Below are 21,799 nucleotides of genomic sequence, written 5' to 3'. Positions count from 1 at the left end.
TTGGGCAGTATTTCTTTCTTCTTCTTTCTATTTTAATTTCTTTTCATCTCATGTATCCTAAGCTTCAACATAACTTACTTCAGCGTAACTTAATTACTGTTGTTGGTATTTATCTCTCTTACCTTATGGTAATGCTTGCATTACCATTGGTTATGATTTTTCTGACTTTCCAAAAAAGCAAAATTCTGCTCTTTTTTTTTTTTTCTTCCTACAATACTTATTGTTTAAAATGTCTGAAAAACCTTTGGGTTTCAAGCAAGAAATGCAGTGTGTGTGGACATCTCTCTGTGTGATGCCCACTACTTGTGTATTGCTTAAGCTGTGCAGTCTTAAAGGTTTCCTGCAACATTTTCAAAGGCTTTTATAACCCCAGGGGGCAGACTGATCAGAAGAACAAATTGATTTTGAAAGGACTTCTGACATCCTTTTCTGAGTCACTGGCTAGAGTCAACCCTCCAAGGCGGACAGGAGTCCAGAAAGCACCAACCAGAACCTTCTGGATCCTCCATTTCTTCCAATCTGACTGCAGAGGCAGTCCCGAAAAAACTCAAAATGATCGATCCAAAGACCAAATCCTCTGATCCCAACTGGTTCAGATACACTGTTTCTGCTTGATCAGATCTGGTTCATTCAGAGCTGAAACAGCTCCCCTGGACCTGGTATATTTCTTCTCTGGTCCCTGTCCCCTCTCTGCTGCCATCCCAATTTTTAGAGAGGCACTGACACGCTAGGTCCCCTTCAGTGGCCTCTTCTTCCCATTCTTCCAGCAGTCTTACAGAAGCAGATGCGGATAGAAGGATGAAGAAGTTTCTCTTGGCACAGATTCGGATGGGCGCTCTCCCAACTCCTACCCCTTCAGGTCCAGAGACCTTTATCAGTATTATTCCACCCCTCTTGGCTCCTTCCCTAATCAATCTGTCAGCTTTGGAGCCCTTGGATCTGCATTTTCTGGGACCATCTGTATCAGATTCGAAGATAGTCATATCTTTGGCTTAGATACCTTCTCTGAGTGGACCTTCTCTGAGTGGACTGGATCTGAGCATGTCAGAGACAGATTACTTTCAGCACCAAAGCATCGTTGTCAGATCTGAGATGTTAAGAGTCTACTCTGGAGCTGAAGGAATAATCTCCGGCACTTGGATCCTTGGCATTAAACAGCTCATCTCGACTTCAGCCTCTGGTGAACTGCCTTCAGGTCCAAGTGAGATGACAGTCAGTCTGGAAGTATGTTTTCTCTTCTCTGTTGGCACCCTTCTCACCAGGGCATTCTGCTTTTGAGGTGGCAGAGTGTTCTCTTCTAGAGGACATACAACACACACACACCGGATCTTTCTTCAGGATTCCATGTGTCTCTGTGCCTTGAGCCTCAGCACTGTACTCCACAGGGACAGCCACCCCAAAGTCTCCATGCTCCCCAGCAAGGTGTACTTGTATCTTTCAATACTTCTCCAGAGCATCCCATCGAAGAAGTCCATAGGAAGAGAAAGTGCAAGAGAAGGCACTTATACTCCCCTCAGGAGTCAGTCACAGAAGATACCAATTTTGATGAAGGGGAAGGGTCCCCAGGATCGGGTCTGTATTAGAACATTGATTAACAGTTTGAATCACTAGAGGTCAACCTTTAGTGATCCAACTGTTAAAACTTCGAATGTTCCTAAAAATAAATTTAAAACAAAAAAAGAAAAAAGAAAATTTTAAGGGTGTAGGCAGGGGGGCAAGCTCCCCTGCACCCCCTGCACCCCCCACACCCCTGCTACTTAAATATACCAACTCCGAGACCGCACTACATTAAAGTAAATGGAAATATCCCCTTACGGAGATTTCTGTTTACCCATTTGATGTTCTGCACTTTTGCTATTCTCGTGTCGACAATGTCGGATTCGACATTATCGGCTTTCGAGAGTCTAATATAGACCCCCCAGGATCATCACCTGATGACCTCTCCTTTGGAGACATTTTGGAGATCCTTAAGCAAAGAGGAGGTTGGTCTACCTTTAACCCTTCCCAAGAGGAATTGGTATTCCTGGAGGCATTTGGGTTTGGACACCTACTTCCTGGGTGACTCCACCTGTCTATCAGTTAATTGATTTGATCTCTCTTGGCAGGCATGGAAGGAACCCAGTTCTGTTGAGCCAATCCCTAAGAGACCAAATAGGATCCTGGCACCACCAAAGGGAAAAGAGTTGTGGAGCAAAGGAGTACTACTAGATGACATGGTCGTAGTGGTGGCCACAAAGAAAGAACTCAGAGCAGAATTCATTTGTTCACCCCCATAACAGGAAGTCTAGGGCATTGTACAAATTAAGGAAGCATGTTTACGCTTCAGCGACTTTCACTATTAGCTCACTGAATTATTTGGTGCACTTCCAGGGATTTGATTAAAGAACTTTCCAAATCCTTGTCAAGAGCAATAACTGCTGAGGCACAGACTTCCATTGCTTCACAGTTGGTTACCCTACAGTCCATTGCAAATTCATTCGTGTGGCTCATTTCACACACAGCTGAAGGTGCCGCAAGGGTGGCGGGTTCAGGCATTTCCATTAGGAGACGTGCCTAGATGTGCCTGCATGATTTTGTGGAGCCCTTCAAGTCCCTTTGACAGAAGTTCTTTGTTTGACCCTGAAGTTAAAGACACACTCTCCAGGTTTGAGCAAGATGGTAAGACCCTGTCTGCAGTGGGCTTACGTTTTTCATCTTCTCAAAGAACTTTCTGTGGGATTCAACAATGTGCTTAAAAAATATGGTTCAGAAGGTCCCAGGATCCTTTCCATGATCCATGTGGAGATGCTTCTCCCAGGGGCAGAGGGGGTAACTCTAATGAAAGATGCTGCCCGCACAACAGATGATGTCCGCAGAACCAGGGGTCCAGAAATTCCTTCTCTGACAGAGACTGTAACGGCGCTGCCAAATGTAGGGTCAATTGTCCACCTGTGGAGGCAGTCAGGGAAAACCTATCCCTGCATCAGAGAGCATGGATGGACATTACAAAAGATACATGGGTGCATGGCATTGTTTCCAGAGGTTCTGTAATACCCTTCTCCCTACTACCTTCAACAGTAAACGAGATACCCAGTATTCCATCAGTCAGAGGAAAGCAGCTCTAGAAATAAAGCTGCTACAAATAAGTCATTCAAGTGGTCCCCCAAAATAGAAAGTATCCAGAACTTAAGATTCTTTTCAAGTGCCAAAGAAAACGGGGCGGAGACCAATTTTGGATTTCAGCGATCTGAACAAATCAGTTCAGCATACAAAGTTCTCGATGGTTACACTTTAGTCCATTTTGCCTTTCCTGTACAAGGATGACTGGATGTCCTCAACAGATCTTCAGGATGCATACTATCACATAAAAATGAACAGGTGATACAGGAGATTCCTACGCTTCCAGCTGGCAGCCAGTCATTACCAATTCAGAGCACTGCCCTTTGGCCTCACCGCAGCCCCCAGGGTGTTCACCAAATGCATGGCAGTAATAGTAGCTCACTTGAGACTTGTATGGTTTTCAAGTGTTTCCTTACCTGGACGACTGTCTCATAACTGGTCCGACCAGGCATCTGTTGATCAAAGCAAGAGATTTTGTACTCAAGTTGGTTCTAGCTATTTGTTGAGACTGAGAGTAATAACCTAGGTGAAAGGACAACTGAAGTGCTAGAATTCATAGGTGCCTTCAATACTGTATCAGTGACAACCTCCCTTCCCTTGCTAAGGGTGCAGACTATTCTATTTCAAGTCAAAAAAGATATAATTCAAAATTCCTCACTGATTTGGTTCCCCTTCCTTTGGCTTCATCTAGTTCATCCTCCTTGAATCCTGGTTCCAGTTCCAGACTTTCTCACCCTCCAGACATAATTCACCCAGACGTTTTGAGCCTAAAGCTTGACCGCATGGTTTCTCCACTTCCATTGATAGCTAGACAACCTAGGCTCTCCTCCCCTGTCCATCACATTATTTTGTCTTCCCACAAAGCTTCCAGTTGAAAGAGTTACAAAAGTAAATAAAAAGTATTTGTTTTGGGGCACAACATAAAGACATCAATCCCTTTTCAGCAGCAATACCCAAAGTTCTTGAATTTTTGGCTGCTGTTTTTAATGAAGCGACCAGTTCCTCAATGGTTGAAGCACAATTGGCTGTCATTTCTAATTTTCATATAGGAGTTGACAGTTCTATCTTAGCTTCATCACAACTCTGTAAGGCATTTATAAAAGGAACTTTTTTACTGAGACCTCCCATTAAAGATTTTACTCCACAGTGGGATTTGAATTTAGTGTTACAAGCCCTGACTCAATCATCATTTGAAACAGCTGCAAGGTGTGAATTAAAGTTTTTTAACTTGGAAAACTATTTTTGGTAGCCATAATATCAGCTAGGTGACTTATCTTCTAAACCACCTTATTTATTTTTTTATGACGATAGGGTGCCCTTGCAAAACCAATCCATCTTTTCTTCCTATGGTGGTGTCAGGATCCAACATTAATCAATCAATCTCCTAGTTTTCTTTCCAAATTTCTTCAAAGGGGAATACATTTTACATTTGTTAGATGTTCACAGACAGTTATATTTCTATCTGCATAGAACTGAAAAATTCAGAAAATCAGAAATTATTTTTCTCCTTTTCAGAATCAAGATTGGGAAATCCAGTTACCAAAGTAATGTTAGCTAAGTGGGCTTAACTGATTGCATTTCCTTTTGTCTACAACAAATTGGGTTTATCTTTGCAAAAACCTTGAGGGCTTATTTAGCCAGATCCATGGCAACCTCTTCAGTATTTCTGTCCAGGTCAGTGAATGATGATTGTGCTGCAGCTACGTGGGCTAATTCTCATACTTTATTCTGCTTCACAAAGTTGATCTGGTCTCCAGGGGAAGAGCAGCCTTCAGCTCTATAGTACTCGGGAATATTCTTTCTTCGAGTCCACCCAGGATTCAGGTAGCTGGGGACTCTCTCCCACATGTTGAGGAACAAATGAAAATTAAAAAGATAAAAAAAGTTATGTATTCACCATAACGTTCCGTCTGTGTTGTCCATTGTCATTCTTCCTCAACTGTCCTCCCTGGAGCCCCCTACATTTTGTCCATGACTTCTGGAAGAATGAGAAGATAATGGAGGAACCAAAGTTCCTGTTGTTGAGCTCCAGGTAGTGGTTTCTCATACAACCCTTATTTCTAGCATTGTTATTTAGCAATAAATGGCAGCAAACCAGATCTACGGTGTGGAGGGTGACTAGAGCATTATCAGTAAGGGAGGAGCTTGAGAGTTTGCAGTATCCACAAGCTGTAAAAAGCAGCTGAGTCAGATCTGAGGATCAGATCCGAATCCACATGTTGAAGAATGGCAGTGGACAACACGGATGGAATGTTATAGTGAGTACATAACTTCTTTTTATGTACCTCTTTGTGGTTACCTTTGCATCAAGATGCAGACACTGAACACCCCCCCATTCACTTTCATCACTTTCATAGGCATTTGTAGGAACTGGCACTGTAGTGGTTGCCTTTCAGCACCTTTTAATACTGAACCACTGCATACAGAGCTGTTTTCTCGGTTTAGTCTTGCAAAAAGTGTCCTTTGATTTTTTTTTCTTTTTTTTTTTTTAATACTTTATTAACTTTTTTTTTCAGTGTTTACATGTTTCTTTTTTGTATGAATGGTTGTGGTTTCTCAATATGTTTAAAATTTACCTTCCAGATTTCTTCAGAGGCCCTACGGTTCCCAGTGTTCGTCTTGCTGGTCTGGAGCATGTCATTCACTTCACAGCATTGGATGGGAAAATCTTCATGCGAAGTTACAAGTAAACTGTTTATAGTATTTGCATGTATTTATGTAGCTTCATAAGAATGGTATAGCCAGCCATAAGTTACTGCATTTTCCGGATAATATTGCCAGGTAGGAGGTTCAAAGAGGTTATTAAACAAAAACCCAAGGGCACAGCAAGGAAGCCAGATTTTAAAACATTCATAATTTCCTCATGTGAGATGTTAAGCTGAACAGGAAATAATGCCTACAGAAAATACCATATTTTGCAAAGAATTTGGTTATGGTCATTAGGGTCCCTCATCTCTAGGTGTAATTTGGATAGTGCAGTGACAGAAGGAATCTTAATGTGACAGAAGGCTGAATGTTGAAAGTGTAGAACCTTAATGTGAAAGATGTTGCACCTTGACTGTAGCAGCAAATGGGAGTAGTGCTATATTTAGCTCCTTAAGAGTGGAGGGGTCTCGGACAGCTAATGTTAAAATTCGCATATTAGGGAATATTACTCATGTATTCTTAGCTGGAATGTAGGGCTTGCTGCCCCTAACATTTGCAGTAATCTAGGAAAAAAAATAACGGTCAAACTTTATAGCTGTATTTATGATGAGTCAGAGTCAAAATATATGAAAGTAAAACTGATGAATTTTACATAGAGTGACTTCTGCAAAATGGAGAGTGCCACAAAGTCATTATGAAGGAGGATAGAGAAAGATGGAAGAAACTAACTTTAAGGGGTTGATATGCTCAGCAGGACTGGACTCTGTATCAGAGAACCGTGTGATGTGCTGTACCACTCAAAGCACACAACTGAAGTAACATCTTTCATTTAAAGCAACTGGAAAAACTGTAGTGGCTTCCTAAAAGTTTTTAATTTTTTCCTTAATTCTCTTGAAGTGCAGAACAGCTAGTGGGAGGAAGACAAGGAGAGTGAAGCAGCAAATACGTTCTTTATGGAAAGTCCCAGACTTGGAAATATATAGCACTAGAGAGGAGGATTTAAAAGCAATATTTCTTTGATTGTCCACATGCTGAAGAAGAGTTTTGAGAACTCCTATTGGTGCTAGATGATTATTGATCCTGGACTGTATTGCACTGAATCTTGCAACAAAAAATTCTATCAGATGTCTGCACCAAAGTGGCACAGTCATGCAGAAGTTAATGAAGCTGCATCTCTGCTCTTAGTTAAATCTCTTAACAGTATATCTTTTGTGTGGAGCTTCTTGTTTTGGTTGTGTTTTTTTTTTTTTTTTTGGTTATGGTCTCTTTCTGTACTTTAAATATTTGACGTTATGTTTTTTTGGAAATCCTGTCCATTGCTTGTGTGTATATAATATTTAATATATATAGATATAAATATATAGATATATATGTCTGTACATGTCTAGGTACACGTATAGATATATGTATTTGTATATATGTGTGTGTGTGTGTGTGTGTGTGTGTGTGTGTGTGTGTGTGTATATATCTATCTATCTATAGGGGTCCCCTTCTAAATCTTCAAGGCTCATAATCTCGAAATTCAAAATACTGAGTCCAAAATCTTGTCCGGCGTCGGTTGCGGTCGCCTTTTCCCTGACGTCATTGCTCCAGAGGTATAAAAGATGCAGCCGATGCCATTTTCTTCAGTCTTTCTTGCCGTGCGGTGCCAGAAGCAAAAGCAGTTTGCAGGTGCCAGTCGGCCGACTCCTGAGATTTTCGAAACTGAATTTCAGATCTGAAGTCTTCTATAAAGCTAAGTACCCCACTGGGGAAGCTTTTTTTTCTTGCTCCAAACCAATGTCAGAAAAAGTTAACCATTGTATTTCTTGTGGGAAGCGAATACCTCTTAAGGATTTTCATTCTTAATGTGTTCCATGCCTAGGCCCTGACCACGACTTTGCTAGTTGTCGGTTTTGTGCTACATTTAACCAACGCACTATTAAGCATCGGTACGATTTTGCTTTTCATTACTTTGGCCGAAGGTTTAATTATATAATGCCGTTGGAACAATCGACGACCGGAATTCATGAAAAACGCAAGGAAAAAGAGGAGGACAGGCATCCGAGGTCCAAAACCAATGACGAAGTCTCTTCTAGGCCATTCGCCGGTTCACCTGTGGTCAGTGAGGTGCTTTCGTAGCCCCTGACACACGCCGCCTCAGACTCCCACGTGGAGACCACTAGGCCTCTGGATACTCAAGGTATTGGGCCTTCGGAAACTAATCCCTCAGATGTGTCCGGAGCCGCTGAGCAGGCATCAGCTTCTGAGGGTGTTTTCAGACCTACACAGCTTTATATCGAGCCAACTTTAGCATCCAAGACAAAGACTAAAACAGTTTTAAAGACAAGGAAACAAGTACAGCATTCTCCAGGACAGACTTCCATGCCTAAGAAACAGATGCTCAAAATGGCAGAAGACCTAATTACTTTGATCAGGTGTTCCCATCCCCCTCCTGATAAGGCAAGATACTGAATATGATTCCTCTGATCAGGTTTCCATTTCCTCTGACTCCTCTTCAGAACAGGGATACTCTATTCCTCCCTATGAGGATTTGGGTGCTGAAGAATCTATTCCTTCAGCTTCTCCTCCTGAGGATTACTCTTTTGGGGAAACCCTGCATACCATGAGGAAGCATTTCCACTGGGAGAGCCAAGATTATTCAGATTCTAAGAAAAGGCTTAGAGACTTTCTTCTACTACCTCAGCACAGACCTCTTATTCCACCTGTTCTAAATATTGTAGATGTATTTTCAGAGTCCGGCCTGTCTCCCGACTGTTTACCTCCTGCACCTGTTAAGCCAGACAGATACTACAGGATTCAAGATTCTCATAAATTTCTATATAAAAACCTGCTGCTGACCCAGAAACTATTTCTCAGGGTCCCAAAGGGGTCAAGGCTGCTATTGCTAAAAACCCTGTCCCCTCAGATAGAGATTCTAGGCCACTGGACAGATGGAGGAAAAAAGTCTACACTTCTGCTACCTTGGCTGTAAGGGCTTTAAATTGTCAGTTTCATATGCTTAAATATCAGCAATACCTAATGTCTCTGTTAACAGAAAATGTTGACAAATTCTGAATGTTCTGAGAACAAGGAATTGCAGGATTTATTGCATGCAGCTGAACAAGTGGGAAAACATACTTTGCAATGTGGTTATGATTCACTGGAGGCCTCTTGCAGGGCCGCTGTAACAGGTTCCGATATTAGAAGGCACGCTTGGTTAAAGGAACAGACTCTGCCTGATCATGTCAAAGCAAAATTATTGGATGCTCCATTACAGCATGATACTTTGGTGCTGAAGAAAATGGAGGATAAAGCTTGATCTATGCAGACAGTGAAGTATTTCTTACAGGTACAGCCACCCAGATTTAGCAGGAACTGGCCTTCTAAGAATTGGTCCTTTCCCGTGTCAGACAGGCCACAAAGAGGCAGATACAGATGCCCCAGAGGCAGACAATAGCCCCAGGGCTCATACAGGCCCAAACAATGGTGTGCTTCTACCTCCAAAAGCAGAGGAAACAAATCACAGCCATATAGGAAACAGTCCCAATGACTTCCCTCTGCCAGTGCCAAGCATTTTTCTCTTGGCAGCACCCTTAGGGGGAAAGCTAGCACTTTTTTTCACAAAACTGGCACACAATCACCCAGGACAAATGGGTCCTAAATATAGTCTCTCAGAGCTACAGGTTCCACTTTCACACCCTTCCAAAGGCATAAGGTATGCCAGACCTGCCACACAATCAATGGGCAGAGGCAAAAAAACAAGTAACATCTCTCATGGTCATGAGGGCCATTCAGCCAGTACCACAACAAGAGCAGGGACAAGGATTTTACTCAAGACTTTTCTTAGTACCAAGAAAGGACAAAGCATGGAGACCAATTCTGGACCTGTCTATTCTAAATACTTTTCTGGACGTTCCTAAATTCAAAATGTTGACTCTGTAACAGCTTCTGCCCATGCTGGGCAAGAAGGCTTGGCTTGTAACTTTGGACCTCAAAGGCATACCTGCATGACCCAGTCAGACAATCTTGCAGAAGGTACCTCAGATTCATAGCTGGCTCAATGCCCTACCAATTCTCTGCACTGCCCTTTGGCTTATCTACTGCACCTAGGGTCTTCACAAAATGCCTGGCACTAGTAATTGCTTTTTGCAGACAGAGGAATTCAAATATATCCCTACTTGGACTGCCTTATTCAAGCAGAGACCAAAGACATTCTACTAAAGCAGCTGGCGTTTGTAAAAAGATTACTAATTTTGCCTAGGGTACACAATAAATGAAAAGAAATCAAAACTAGTACCCTCTCAAGAGATAATATTCCTGGGTGCAAGCTTAAATACAACTGGCTTATCTCATGCCAGACAAAGGCAACTGACTTCTTGCTTCGAAAGCATGGCAACAAAGACCCAGTTATCTGCAAGAACAATTATGCAGGCTCTGGGCTACATGGCTTCCTGCATTCTGCTAATTCCATATGCCAGACTGCATATGAGGAAACTACAATGGTATCTAAAATAGGTTCATAGGTTCATACTAGGCTATCTGCCCGAGGGCATTTACAAGCCTAGCCCATAGTTTTGTGGCTTACGCCACCCCTTTAGTATGGGGAACTATACCCATTATTTTGCTGTGTCTCTGTCGAGCAGTGACACTGAGGTAATCCCTGGGGTATATCTGCGATCTCCCATCCATTGGTCAAGATTTCTCTTGAACAAGGCCAGCGAGGTGCTCTGCCTCACATATACCGGGATTTTGTTCCACAGCATAGGGAGTCTTTGGGTGATGAATCTATCCCTCCAGCACGCCCTATTAATAGCCGTCGAGGTTTAAGTCTCCGCCCTTGTGGCTCTGACGGATCTAGATTTTTGAGGTGAAGCATATTCATCAAATCTGGGTTTGACATGGCCTTGTATGTTAGGCAAAGGTCACCTCTGAGCAAGCGTGGCGACTGAATAGAGCTGGAGTTCTTTCAGTCGGGCAGCATAGGACAGATGTTTGAGACCCTTTATCCTTTTGGTGAGGAACTTTTGTGGCCTCTCCAGCTGCTGCAAGTGTCGGGTCAGATACATTCGAATGGGGCATTGTACTCAATCATTGGTCTGATGAGTGATGAGTATAGGGAGACTATGACCTCCCTTGATCTAGATGAGAATCCCTTCATGATAAGGTGGGCAATGTAGAAGGTCTTCCTAACTACTTTAGCTACATGGGTGTCGAATGACAGACTACTATCAACCTGGGTCCCCAGGTCCCTGATAACTTCTTCTGTGCTCAGTGGATTGCCACCTATTTGGTAGCTAGGGGTAACCTTGTTTTTCCGAAGGGTATGACTATGCATTTTTGGCATTTAACTTTAGGCCATGGCTCTGGCACCAGTTATCCGCTTCTGTGAGACCCTTCTGAAGGATATCTGTGTCAGATGTGTTTTCTACTATGGCCCAGTTTGCAGTCATCTGAAAACTTTGTCAGCCATAACCCTCCTGTATTTGCTTGTACTTCGGAAAAGTAGATGCCAAACAAGAGTGGGCCCAGGACTGAGCCCTGTGGTACACCACTTGTGACAGGCTTTGAGTCTGACATGGCGCCAGCAACTCTGACCCTGTGGGTTCTGTCACTCAGCCAGTTTGCAACCCATCTTGTGATGTATGGGTTAACATTTAAGCTGATGAGTTTTTCAATGATACCCGAGTGGGGTATTGTATCAAGGCCTTCGCCAGATCGAGGTAGGCTGTATGGACTGCCTTTCCCTCATCAATGGCTTTGGTGACTGTTTGAAAAGTCAACCAAGTTTAGAAGGCATGATCTGCCTTTGACAAAGCCAAACTGGGATGGATCCAAAGTCTGCAAATTCCTATGTCTTTATTTATGAGGTCCATTATGATCCTCTCCATGGCTTTGCAGATAAGGCTTGTCAAGCTAATGGGCCGGTAATTTCCAGGGTCGGGTGGAGGCACCGCCTTTGTGAAGTGGGACCACAGTTGCAGTGCGCCACTCCTGGGTACGTATCCAGAGGTAAGACTATGATTAAACAGCTGTCCTAGCTGTGGGTTTAATTCCTCGTTGAGTTCGTGGAGCACACAGCCGGGGACACCATCAGGTCCCATGGATGCTGTGTTTTTGCTTTGGAGAGAGCAGTTCTCACTTGGGCGTTGGAGATGTTTGGGGGCTGCAATCGCTGGTATAGATATCTCTCCTTTGGGGAGAAGTTTGCACTGAACCTGTCAGCCAGTATGTTGGCAATGTCTGTAGGATCAGTAATCTTCACATCATTTTGAACTAGTTCTGAGCATATCTGGGAGTTTCCTCCCAGGTTTCTAACATAGCTAAAGAAGGCCTTATGATTGTCTTTTGAGTCTTTAGCTATTTTTCTCTCAAAATTTGCTTTGGATGATTTTATGAGAGCTCTTAGTTTTTACTTATAGTGATCAAGGGTGTCTTACCTTTTAAGGATTTTGCTCTATCTTGTAGTAGCTTCCTCCTTTTGTTGTAGAGTTTGTTTATGGCTGGGGTCCACCAGACTGGGACGCTTGCCTTTGGTACAAAGAGTCTTTGTTTTGCTTGGGATTGCCTTATCCATGCAGTCCTGCAGGTGCTGGTAGAAGGCATTTGTAAGTGATTCAGCGCTTGAGTACTGTTTTCCGCCGCTCAGGGGCCTTAAAGGAGACCACACTAGTCTTTAGAAGTGTGAAGTTGGCTTCGAGAAGTTCTTTACTGTGGTCTTTTTATTTCAGGTGGGGTGGGATGAGGACCTCCAGCGAGATTAGTTTGTGATCTGATCTCACCAGTGAGGGGTATACTTCCGTGTTGAACATTGTGCTCCCATGTTCGTGATGATGAGATCAAGTATGTTTTCTCCTCTTGTGGGATGGTGACTAGTTGTTCCATGGCATTTGAGTTTATGAATTCCAGGAACTTTTGGGCTAGGGTGTTTGGGCTTGAGTAGTGTTCCCAGTCTATATTAGGGTAATTGAAGTCACCTAGTATGATGGTGTTTGGTGATACATTTATCCCCTCTAGTGTTTTCAGGAAGGCCATGTGAGGTTCCTGAGTTTGTGAGGGTGGCCTGTAACATGCTACAATTTGCATATCAGTCTTGCCTATGGTTAATTGCACCTGGATGGTCTCCGATGCATCGTGCGTTGCCACCAGTCTTGAGGTGTGGGTGTCCTTGATGAATATGGATACCCTCCTTTCTTGGTATTGTCCGGATTTTGGGGCCGGAACGCATGATATGAGGTAAAACCTGATAGTGCTGGGGTGCTCTCAGGAGCCTTGAACCAGGTTTCTGTCACAGCACAGACATCGATGTTCTCCATACTGAGAAGGGCCTCGAGTTCGTGCATTTTGAGATTTAGACTTCTGGCATTGAGCAGCATTACCCTTAGTTTTTTTCCTTTTTTGTGTTCTAGGGTGGTAGGTTTAGAATTTGAGCCTTGCCTAAAAAGGCACTATGGGGTGGCAAGAGCCTTTGCCAATATCCGAATCCCAGGGTGACAGGTGCAAGCCGTCCCTTGCGAAGCAGCGTGGCTTGTCCAGCATGTCATCCCAGGCAGACAGACATTGGATCCCCTTTGAATGACACCAGAGTTTAAGCCAATTGTTAAAGCTGATCATCTTATCTCTGTATTGTGGCATCATTCTTGGTGAAGGTAGGATACTGCTCAAGGTCAGGGTCATACCTGCCTGGGCTACATAATCAGAGAGCTCCTCAATGTCTCTTTTCATGTAGTCCAAGGAGGTACGTCTCAGGTCGTTTACACCAGCGTGGACAATGACCGAGTCGTATTTGTACCTGCTGTTGAGAGACCTGAGTGCTTGCGTTATGTGGCGGATTCTAGCGCCCGACAGGCAGCTTACTGTGACCTTCTCCTTGCTCAGTCTGGTGAGCGGGACGTCAGTGTGTCTGTCTATGGAATCACCAATGACTAGTGTGTCTGGCATTGTGTTTGGACTCAACATTGCCACAGCCTGGAATCATTAATTTCACTCATTCCCTGCCTGCAACAGGAGTTTCGATGGTGGGCACATGTCTGTCACCACAACAAGGGACAGCCATTCACTTTACCCACAGCCAGGCAAACATTAACAGATGCTTCAGATTATGCCTGGGGGGCCCACATGGCAGGAAAATGTATTCAAGACACATGGCCCCCACGGCAAAGGCATCTTCACATCAATCAAAAAGAGATGCTAGCCATGCAAAATGCCCTGACAGTCTTCAAGGACCTACTTCATCCAGGACAGCTGCTGATAAAGACGGACAACATCATAGTTATGTGGAACAAACAAGCAGGGGGGCACACATTCCTACCCCCTCTGCAGACAAGCCATGATTTTGTGGAACACAGCATTGACCTACCAAGTACACCTGCAAGCACAATTCCTGCCAGAAAAAACAAATGCTCTGGCAGACGAACTAAGTAGAAACCTCATGGATCCTCACGAGTGGAAACTAGATCCACAAATCTTCAGCATGATAACAAGGAAATGGGGATGCCAAGACATAGATCTTTTTGCCTCCCCTCACAACTGCCAACTTCAGATATTCTGCACAAGGACTTATCACAAACAAGCATGGAAAGTGGATGCCTTGTCATTCAGCTGGAACAGCCTTACAGTATGTGCCTTTCCTCCACTGCCTCTCCTCCCCAAGGTACTCCTAAAGGTCAGACAAGAGAAGCCACAAATAGGTTCATAGGTTGATACTAGGCTATCTGCCCTAGGGCATTTATAAGCCTAGCCAGAGTGTGTTTGGCTTTCGCCACCCTTTTAGATTAGTTGACTGTGCCTCTGTATAGTAGGTCACAGAAGATAGCCCTTTTAAGGTTAGTTTACTGTGTCTCTGTCTAGTAGGGACACAGAAGAGATCCCAGGGTTAAACCTACAATCTCTCATCCACTCTTCAAGATTTCTCTTGAAGAGGGTCATTGAGGGGCTCTGCCTAACATGGACTGGGATTTTGTTCGAGTGAGGGGGGCCTCTGGGATATGAATCTGCCCCTCCAGCATGTCCTATTTCTTTCTGTGCTGAGGTCCCTGGAGCGTGTAGCTCTAATGGATTTGGATTTCCTGAGGTGGAGCATGTCCATTAATTCTGGTTTGGACATGGCTTTATATGTCAGGCACAGATCACCTCTGAGTAGGCAGTAAGCAACTGAGTAGAGCTGGAGTTTCTTTAGCCTAACTGAGTAGGGCATCTGTTTGAGTCCCTTGATCCTCTTGGTGAGGTACTTTTGGGGTCTTTCCAGTTGCTGCAGGTGTCTGGTAAGGTACATCCAAAATGGGGCATTGTATTCAGTTATGGGCCTGATGAGTAGAGGGGCACAATGACCTCTCTTGATCCAGATGTGAACCCTTTTGTGATAATGTGGGCTATATAGAAGGTCTTTCAAACCACTATGGCAACGTGATTGTCAAAGGAGAGATTGCTATCTACTTGGGTCCCCAAATCCCTAATTACTTCTGTACTTAGATTACCAACTATGTGGTAATTTGTGGGCACTTTGTTTTTCCCAAAGGGGATGACTATGCACTTTTTGGCATTTAGCTTTAGGCCATGGCTCTGGTACCAGTTATCCGTCTCTGTGATACCCTTTTGGAGGATGCTTGTGTTAGTCGGCGAGTTGATTATGGCACCCAGTTTGCAGTCATCTGCGAACTTGGTCAGCCATAGTCCTCCTGTGTTAGCCTGTACCTCAGAGAAATATATACCGAACAAGAGAGGTCCCAGGACTGAGCCTTGTGGGACGCCACTTGTAACTGGTTTAGAGTCTGACATGGCACCTGCAGTTCTGACCATGTGGGTTGTATCCCTGAGCCAGTTTGCAACCCATCTTGTGACATAGGAGTTGATATTTAAGCTGGTGAGCTTATTTATGATGCCCGAGTGGGGTATTGTGTCGAAGGCTTTTGTGAGGTCCAGGTAGGCTGTGTGGACTACCTTCCCTTCATCTATAGCCTTGGTGACTGTTTCAAAGATGTCGACCAGGTTCAAGAGGCAAGATCTGCCCTTAACAAAGCCGAATTGGGTAGGATCCAGTGTTTGGAGGTTCCCAATGTCTTTGTTTATGAGTACCATGATGATACGCTCCATAGCTTTGCAGACGAGGCTAGTCAGGCTTATAGGGTGATAGTTTCCGGGGTCCGTTGTGGCACGACCTTTGTGGAGTGGGACCACTGTTGCTGTACACCATTCTTTTGGTACATATCCTGTAAGGCTGAGATTGAACAGTGACTTTATGTGAGGGTTCAGTTCTTCTTGGAGCTCGTGTAAGACACAGCCCGGGACACCGTCCGGTCCCATTGATGCTGTGTTTTTTGCTTTGGAGAGGGTGGCTCTCACCTGTGCATCTGTGATGTCAGGGAGGCTACACTCTGTTGGGATAGACATTTGCTCTTTTGGGGGGGGGGGGGAGTTTGCACTGAACCTGTCTGTCAGGATATTGTAAATGTCTGTGGGTTCATTGTATTTTTTGTCATTTAGCACTAACTCGGAGCTTATCTGGGAGTTGCCACCCAGGTTCCTGACATAACTAAAGAAGGCCTTGTGAATATCTTTAGCGTCTTGTGCAATTTTTCTTTCGAAGCTGGCATTAGATAATGTTATGAGGGATCGTAGTTTCTTGCTAGTACTGATCAGAGATGCCTTCCCTTTTTGGGATTTTGCTCTATCATGTAGTAGCTTCCTCCTTCTGTTGTATAGCTTATTTATGGCTGGGGTCCACCAGACAGGTCTCCTGCCTTTGGAGGAGTGAGTCTTGGTTTTATTTGGGATAGCACAATCCATGCATTCCTGTAGGTATCCATAGAATCGTTTGTAAAGGATTCTGTGGTTTGGGCCGTATTTTCCACTGGCCCGGAGGCTTTGAGGGATTCCACCTCGGTTTTGAGAAGTGTGAAGTTTGCTTTTGAGAAGTTCTTCACCGTGGTTTCCTTGGCTGGGGGTGGGGACGGGATATGGATGTCCAGTGAGATTAATTTATGGTCAGATCTTGCCAATGAGGGAGAGGTATACCTCTGGTATGGAACATAGTCCCCATGTTGGTGATGATCAAGTCCAATATGTTTTCCCCTCTTGTGGGAGTGGTGACCAGTTGTTCCATAGCATTTGAGTTTATAAATTCTAGGAATCGTTGGGCGAGGGTGTTGGAGCTTGAGTAGTGCTCCCAGTGTATGTTTGGGTAGTTGAAGTCACCCAATGTGATGGTGTTTGGAGAGACCTTCATATTCTCCAGTGTTCCCAGGAAAGCTGAGTGGGATTCCTGAGTTTGGGAGGGTGGTCTGTAGCAGGCTACAAACTGAAAGGCAGTTTTGCCCACTGTTAGTTGCACATGGATGGTCTCCGATGCTTCGTGCAGTGCCACTAACCTGGAGGTGTGGGTATCTTTGAATATGGATACTCCCCCTCCTTTTGTGGTTCGGTCTGAGTTTTGAGGCAGAAAAGCATGGTATGAGGTATAACCTGGTAGTGCTGGGTGCTCTCGGGAGCCTTGAACCAGGTTTCTGTTACTGCACAGATATCAATATTTTCCATACTGAGGAGAGCCTCAAGTGCATGCATCTTGAGGTTTAGACTTCTGGCATTGAGCAGCATTACCCTTAGTTTCTTTTTCCTTGTGTTGTCTATGGAGGTGGGTTTGTCTTTTGAACCTTGCCTAAAAAAGGCACTATGGGGGTGGCAAGAACCTTAGCCAATATTCTATGATACTAATTGCCCCAGATTGGCCACGCCAACACTGGTACCCAATCCTAAGGAGCTTGTCCCAAGGCCCAGCCTGGATATTGCCTCAGATTCCTCATTTACTACCCAACAAAACAATCAGATCCTGCACAGCCAACTCAGAACCCTAAATCTAGCTGCATGGCGGATAGTGTAACCATTCAGAATACACCTCTCTCTAAAGCGGTTATGGATGTTATTTTGGAGGCCAGGAGGCCCAGCACCAGAAAATCATATGCAGAAAAATGGAAGAGAGTCTGTGCTTGGAACCAGGCTCAAGGAATTGACACACTTGTTCCAAATAAACCTCAGATTTTACAATATCTGAGATGCTGGACAAAGGCCTATCCTTCTCATCAATTAAGATCCATGCCTCTGTCATTTCATCTCATTGCAATACAGACCCACCTATTTTTTCACATCCATTGCTTAGGCAGTTCCTCAGGGGGGCCAAAAATATAAGACCTCCAAGGAGAACACCAATACCTGCATGGGACCTCAATTTTTTCTTGGAAAAACTCACACAGCCTCCTTTTGAGCCTGCCAATACAGCTGAGATAAAATTCTTATCATGGAAAACAGCTCTGCTCCTAGCAATGACTTCAGCAAGAAGAATCTCAGAGTTACAGGCATTAATGGCTGTGGAACCTTTTATTATCTTCCATCCGGACAGGGTTTCTCTAAGGACAAACCCAACATTTATGCCTAAGGTAGTGCCTAAGGTAGTGTCCAGTGTGGCTCTTAACCAAACCATTCATTTGCCTACTTTTTTCCCAAACCCACAGAATAAAGGGGAGAGACTTCTGCATTCTTTGGACATACACAGACAGCTACACTTCTACTTGGACAAAACTAAATCTTTCAGAAAGACTGAGCAACTCTTAGTGGCATATGCTGCAGGATCACAAGGAAAGGCTATCTCAAAGCAGACTTTTTTCAAAATGGATAGGACACTGCATTCATTTCTGCTATTCACAACATGGCAAGTCAGTGCCTAAGAGCATTAGACCACATTCTACCAGGGCAGCAGCCTTCCTTAGAGGAGTACCAACAAAGGATATTTTGGAGGCTGCAACTTGGACTTCATTGCACACTGTTTTACTAAGCACTACCACTTACCTCTTTACTCTAAATCCAGAGCAGGCTTTGCCACTGCAGTTCTGCAGGGCCTTGTAGCCATTCCTAATTCTATTTAGACCCAGCCGCCCAACCTCAGCTTTGGGATTCAACCCAAGTGTAATGATGCAACAGTGAAACATGATGAACATAGTACAGTTGTGTACCTACCATAAATGTAGATGTTCGAGTGTATTCACTGTTGCAGTCCAGGTTACCCACCCACTATCCCCCTTTCTTTGCTGGGACTTATCTGTACTTCTCTATCCTATACAACCTATGTGGTGTATTTGCTTGTAGATGAAGGTATTGTTTATTTTAGTGCATGCTTTTATAAGCAATGTTTTTTAGCCTACCCTTTTGGGGGCACCTGACATATGGGGCAAGAAAAACTGAAGAAAATGGCATCCGCTGCATCTTTTATACCTCTGGCACACTGACGTCAGAGAAGAGGTGACAGCAGCCAACGCCGGACCAGGACTTTGGAATTCAGGCTGACTGCGGGTAGTCTGCCAGCAGGATAACCCAAGTGTAATGACTGCAACAGTGAATACACTCGAACATCTACATTTATGGTAGGTACACAACTGTACTTCATTTTTCACTGTTGCAGTCATTACATTTGGGTAATCTGCTGGCAGGTTGCCCTCCGTCGGCCTGATTAACAAAATCTTGGGTCCTGCTTCGGGTGCTGTCCCTTCTTCCATGACGTCAGGTCATCAGCGATATAAAACATGCAGCCGATGCCATTACACCAGTCTTTCTTGCCACGCAGTGCCCGTAGCAGAAGCAGTTTGCAAGTGCCAGTCGGCCGACTCCTGAAATTTTCGATTTCGAGTTTCAGAACCGAAGTCTTCAACTAAAAGCTAAGTACCCCGTTGGGGAAAGTTTTTCTTGCTCCTTACCAATGTCAGTAAAAGTAAATAATTGTATTACTTGTGGGAAGCAAATACCTCATACGGATTTTCATTTGTACTGTATTCCTTGCCTAGGCCCTGACCACAATGTGCTTTGCTGTCGGTTTTGTGCTAAATTTAATCAACGCACTATTAAACGTCGGTATATTTTTGCTTCTAAATATTTTGGCTCGATATTTAACTATCCAGAAATGTCGTCGGTTAGCAATCCGACTACCGGAATACCTAAAAAACACAAAGAAAAAGACAGAGACAGACTGTCGAGGTCCAAAACTGACGAATAAGCTTCTCCTAAGCCAGTCGCCGGTTCGCCAGAACTCAGTGAGGTACTTTCGCAGCCCCTGATACCCGCTACTTTTGATTCGCAGGCCTCTACTAAGACCCATTCGGAGTCCGGTATGCTGCAAGACACTTTAAGTATTAAACCCGCGGATGTCTCTACCTTAGATCGGTCCGGAGCTGCTGAGCAGGCACCGGCTTCTGAGGTTGTTTTCAGGCCTAAAGATTTGTATATTAAACCAACGCCATCTTCAAAACTAAGGCTAAAAACTACTTCTATGTCTAAAAAAATGATGCTTGGGCCACGTGTACAGGCCTCAATGCCTAAAAAACAAATGATCAAAATGGCCGAGGATTTAATTACCTTGATCAGGGGTACCCATCCCCTCCTGCTAAGAGCCCTAGGCAAGGCACTGACTATGAATCTTCAGATCAGGTTTCTATTTCTTCTGATTCCTCTTCTGATCAGGAATGATCTATTCCCACTTATGAGGACTCTGATGCGGAAGATTCCATCCCTTCTGCTTCTCTTCCTGAGGATTTTTCTTTTGGAGAAATTTTGCATACCTTAAGGGAACACTTTCATTGGGAGAGTCAGGATTTCTCAGAATCTAAAAAGAGACTTTGGGATTTCCTTTTTCTTCCTCAGCATAGGCCTTTGACTATACCTCCTGTTCTAGACATTGTTGATGTTTTCTCAGAGTCCAGTATGACTCCTAATTCCCTGCCTCCGGCTCCTAGTAAAGCCAGACAGATATTACAGGGTTTCTGACTCCCACAAATTCCTCTTTAAAAACCCTACTGCTGACCCTGAAACCATTTCTCAGGGTCCCAAGTGCATTAAGGCTTCTTCTGCTAAAAATCCTACCCCTTCTGAAAGAGATTCCAGGGCGCAACATAGATGGGGTAAGAAGGTTTAAACGTCTGCAACCTTGGCAATCAGGGCTTTAAACTGTCAATTTCATATGCTTGAATATCAACAGCATGTCATGGGTTTACTTAAACAGAAAATTATGTTGATTTCTGACGTGTGGAAAATAGAGTTGCAGGATTTATTGCATTCAGCTGAACAAGTTGGAAAACATACTTTGCAATGTGGTTTTGATTCCTTGGAGGCCTCTTGCAGGGCTGCTGTAACTGGATCTGTGAGAAGACAGCATGCTTTGCTCAAGGAGCAAAATCTGCCTGACCATGTTAAAGCAAAATTGTTGGATGCTCCTTTACAACATGACAGTCTATTTGGTAATGAGGCTGAAGTTTTGAAAAAGATGGAAGCTAAAGCTAAATCTATGCAAACTGTAAAAGACTTCCTACAAGTGCAGCCACCCAGGTTCAGTAGGCACTGGTCCTTTCCAGTAACCACTAGAGCCGCTCAGGTCAAATCCAGACATTCCAAAGGCTTCAGGTTTCAGTCGCAAGGAATTTATAGAACAAAGCAATGGGGTGCCTCCACCTCCAAATCTGGAAGTAACAAGGCACCTTCCTACGGAAAACAGTCTCAATGACTTTCCACTGCAATCACCAAGCATCCTTTGGCCACCCCTTTGCGGGGGGAAACTGACACTTCATGCACAAAACTGGCAACTGATTACCCAAGACAAATGGGTTTTAAATATAGTATCCCAGGGATACAGATTTCATTTCCACACATTGCCAATCCCAAACGGATGGTCAGATCTGCCTCCAAATCAGTGGGCATAGGCCCAGAAACAAGTTATATCCCTTATGAATATGGGGCTATTCAACCAGTACCAGAAAAGGAAAAGGGTCAACGTTTTTATTCAGGACTTTTCCTGGTACCCATAAAATACAAATCATGGTGTCCAATTCTGGACTTATCCATTCTAAATACATTTCTAGACATTCCAAAATTTAAGATGCTGACTCTCCAACAGTTACTACCTATGCTAGGCAAGGATGCCTAGTTGGTAACTCTAGACTTAAGAGGCTTGCCTGCATATCCCAATCAGGGAATCTTGCAGAAGATACCTCCGCTTCAAAGCATGCTATTTGCATTAGCAGTTCTCTGCAGTGCCCTTTGGCTT

At 44.0% G+C, this 21,799-nt stretch overlaps 1 protein-coding gene across 1 annotated transcript in view; it reads left to right on the top strand.

The window, feature by feature from the left end:
- RPF2 (ribosome production factor 2 homolog) overlaps nt 1-21,799 on the top strand; it is a 651,328-nt gene that overhangs the window by 512,387 nt on the left and 117,142 nt on the right. The window contains exon 8 of the mRNA XM_044062732.1: nt 5,683-5,785. Coding sequence (XP_043918667.1) covers nt 5,683-5,785 — 103 coding nt within the window. The remainder of the gene's footprint in view (nt 1-5,682; nt 5,786-21,799) is intronic.

This window comes from Protopterus annectens, chromosome 2.part1 (assembly GCF_019279795.1).
Source record: "Protopterus annectens isolate FY-2018-M chromosome 2.part1, PAN1.0, whole genome shotgun sequence".
Classification (NCBI taxonomy): domain Eukaryota; kingdom Metazoa; phylum Chordata; order Ceratodontiformes; family Protopteridae; genus Protopterus; species Protopterus annectens.
Note: the sequence above shows the minus strand (reverse complement) of the source record. Positions and strands in the feature narration are given on the sequence as shown.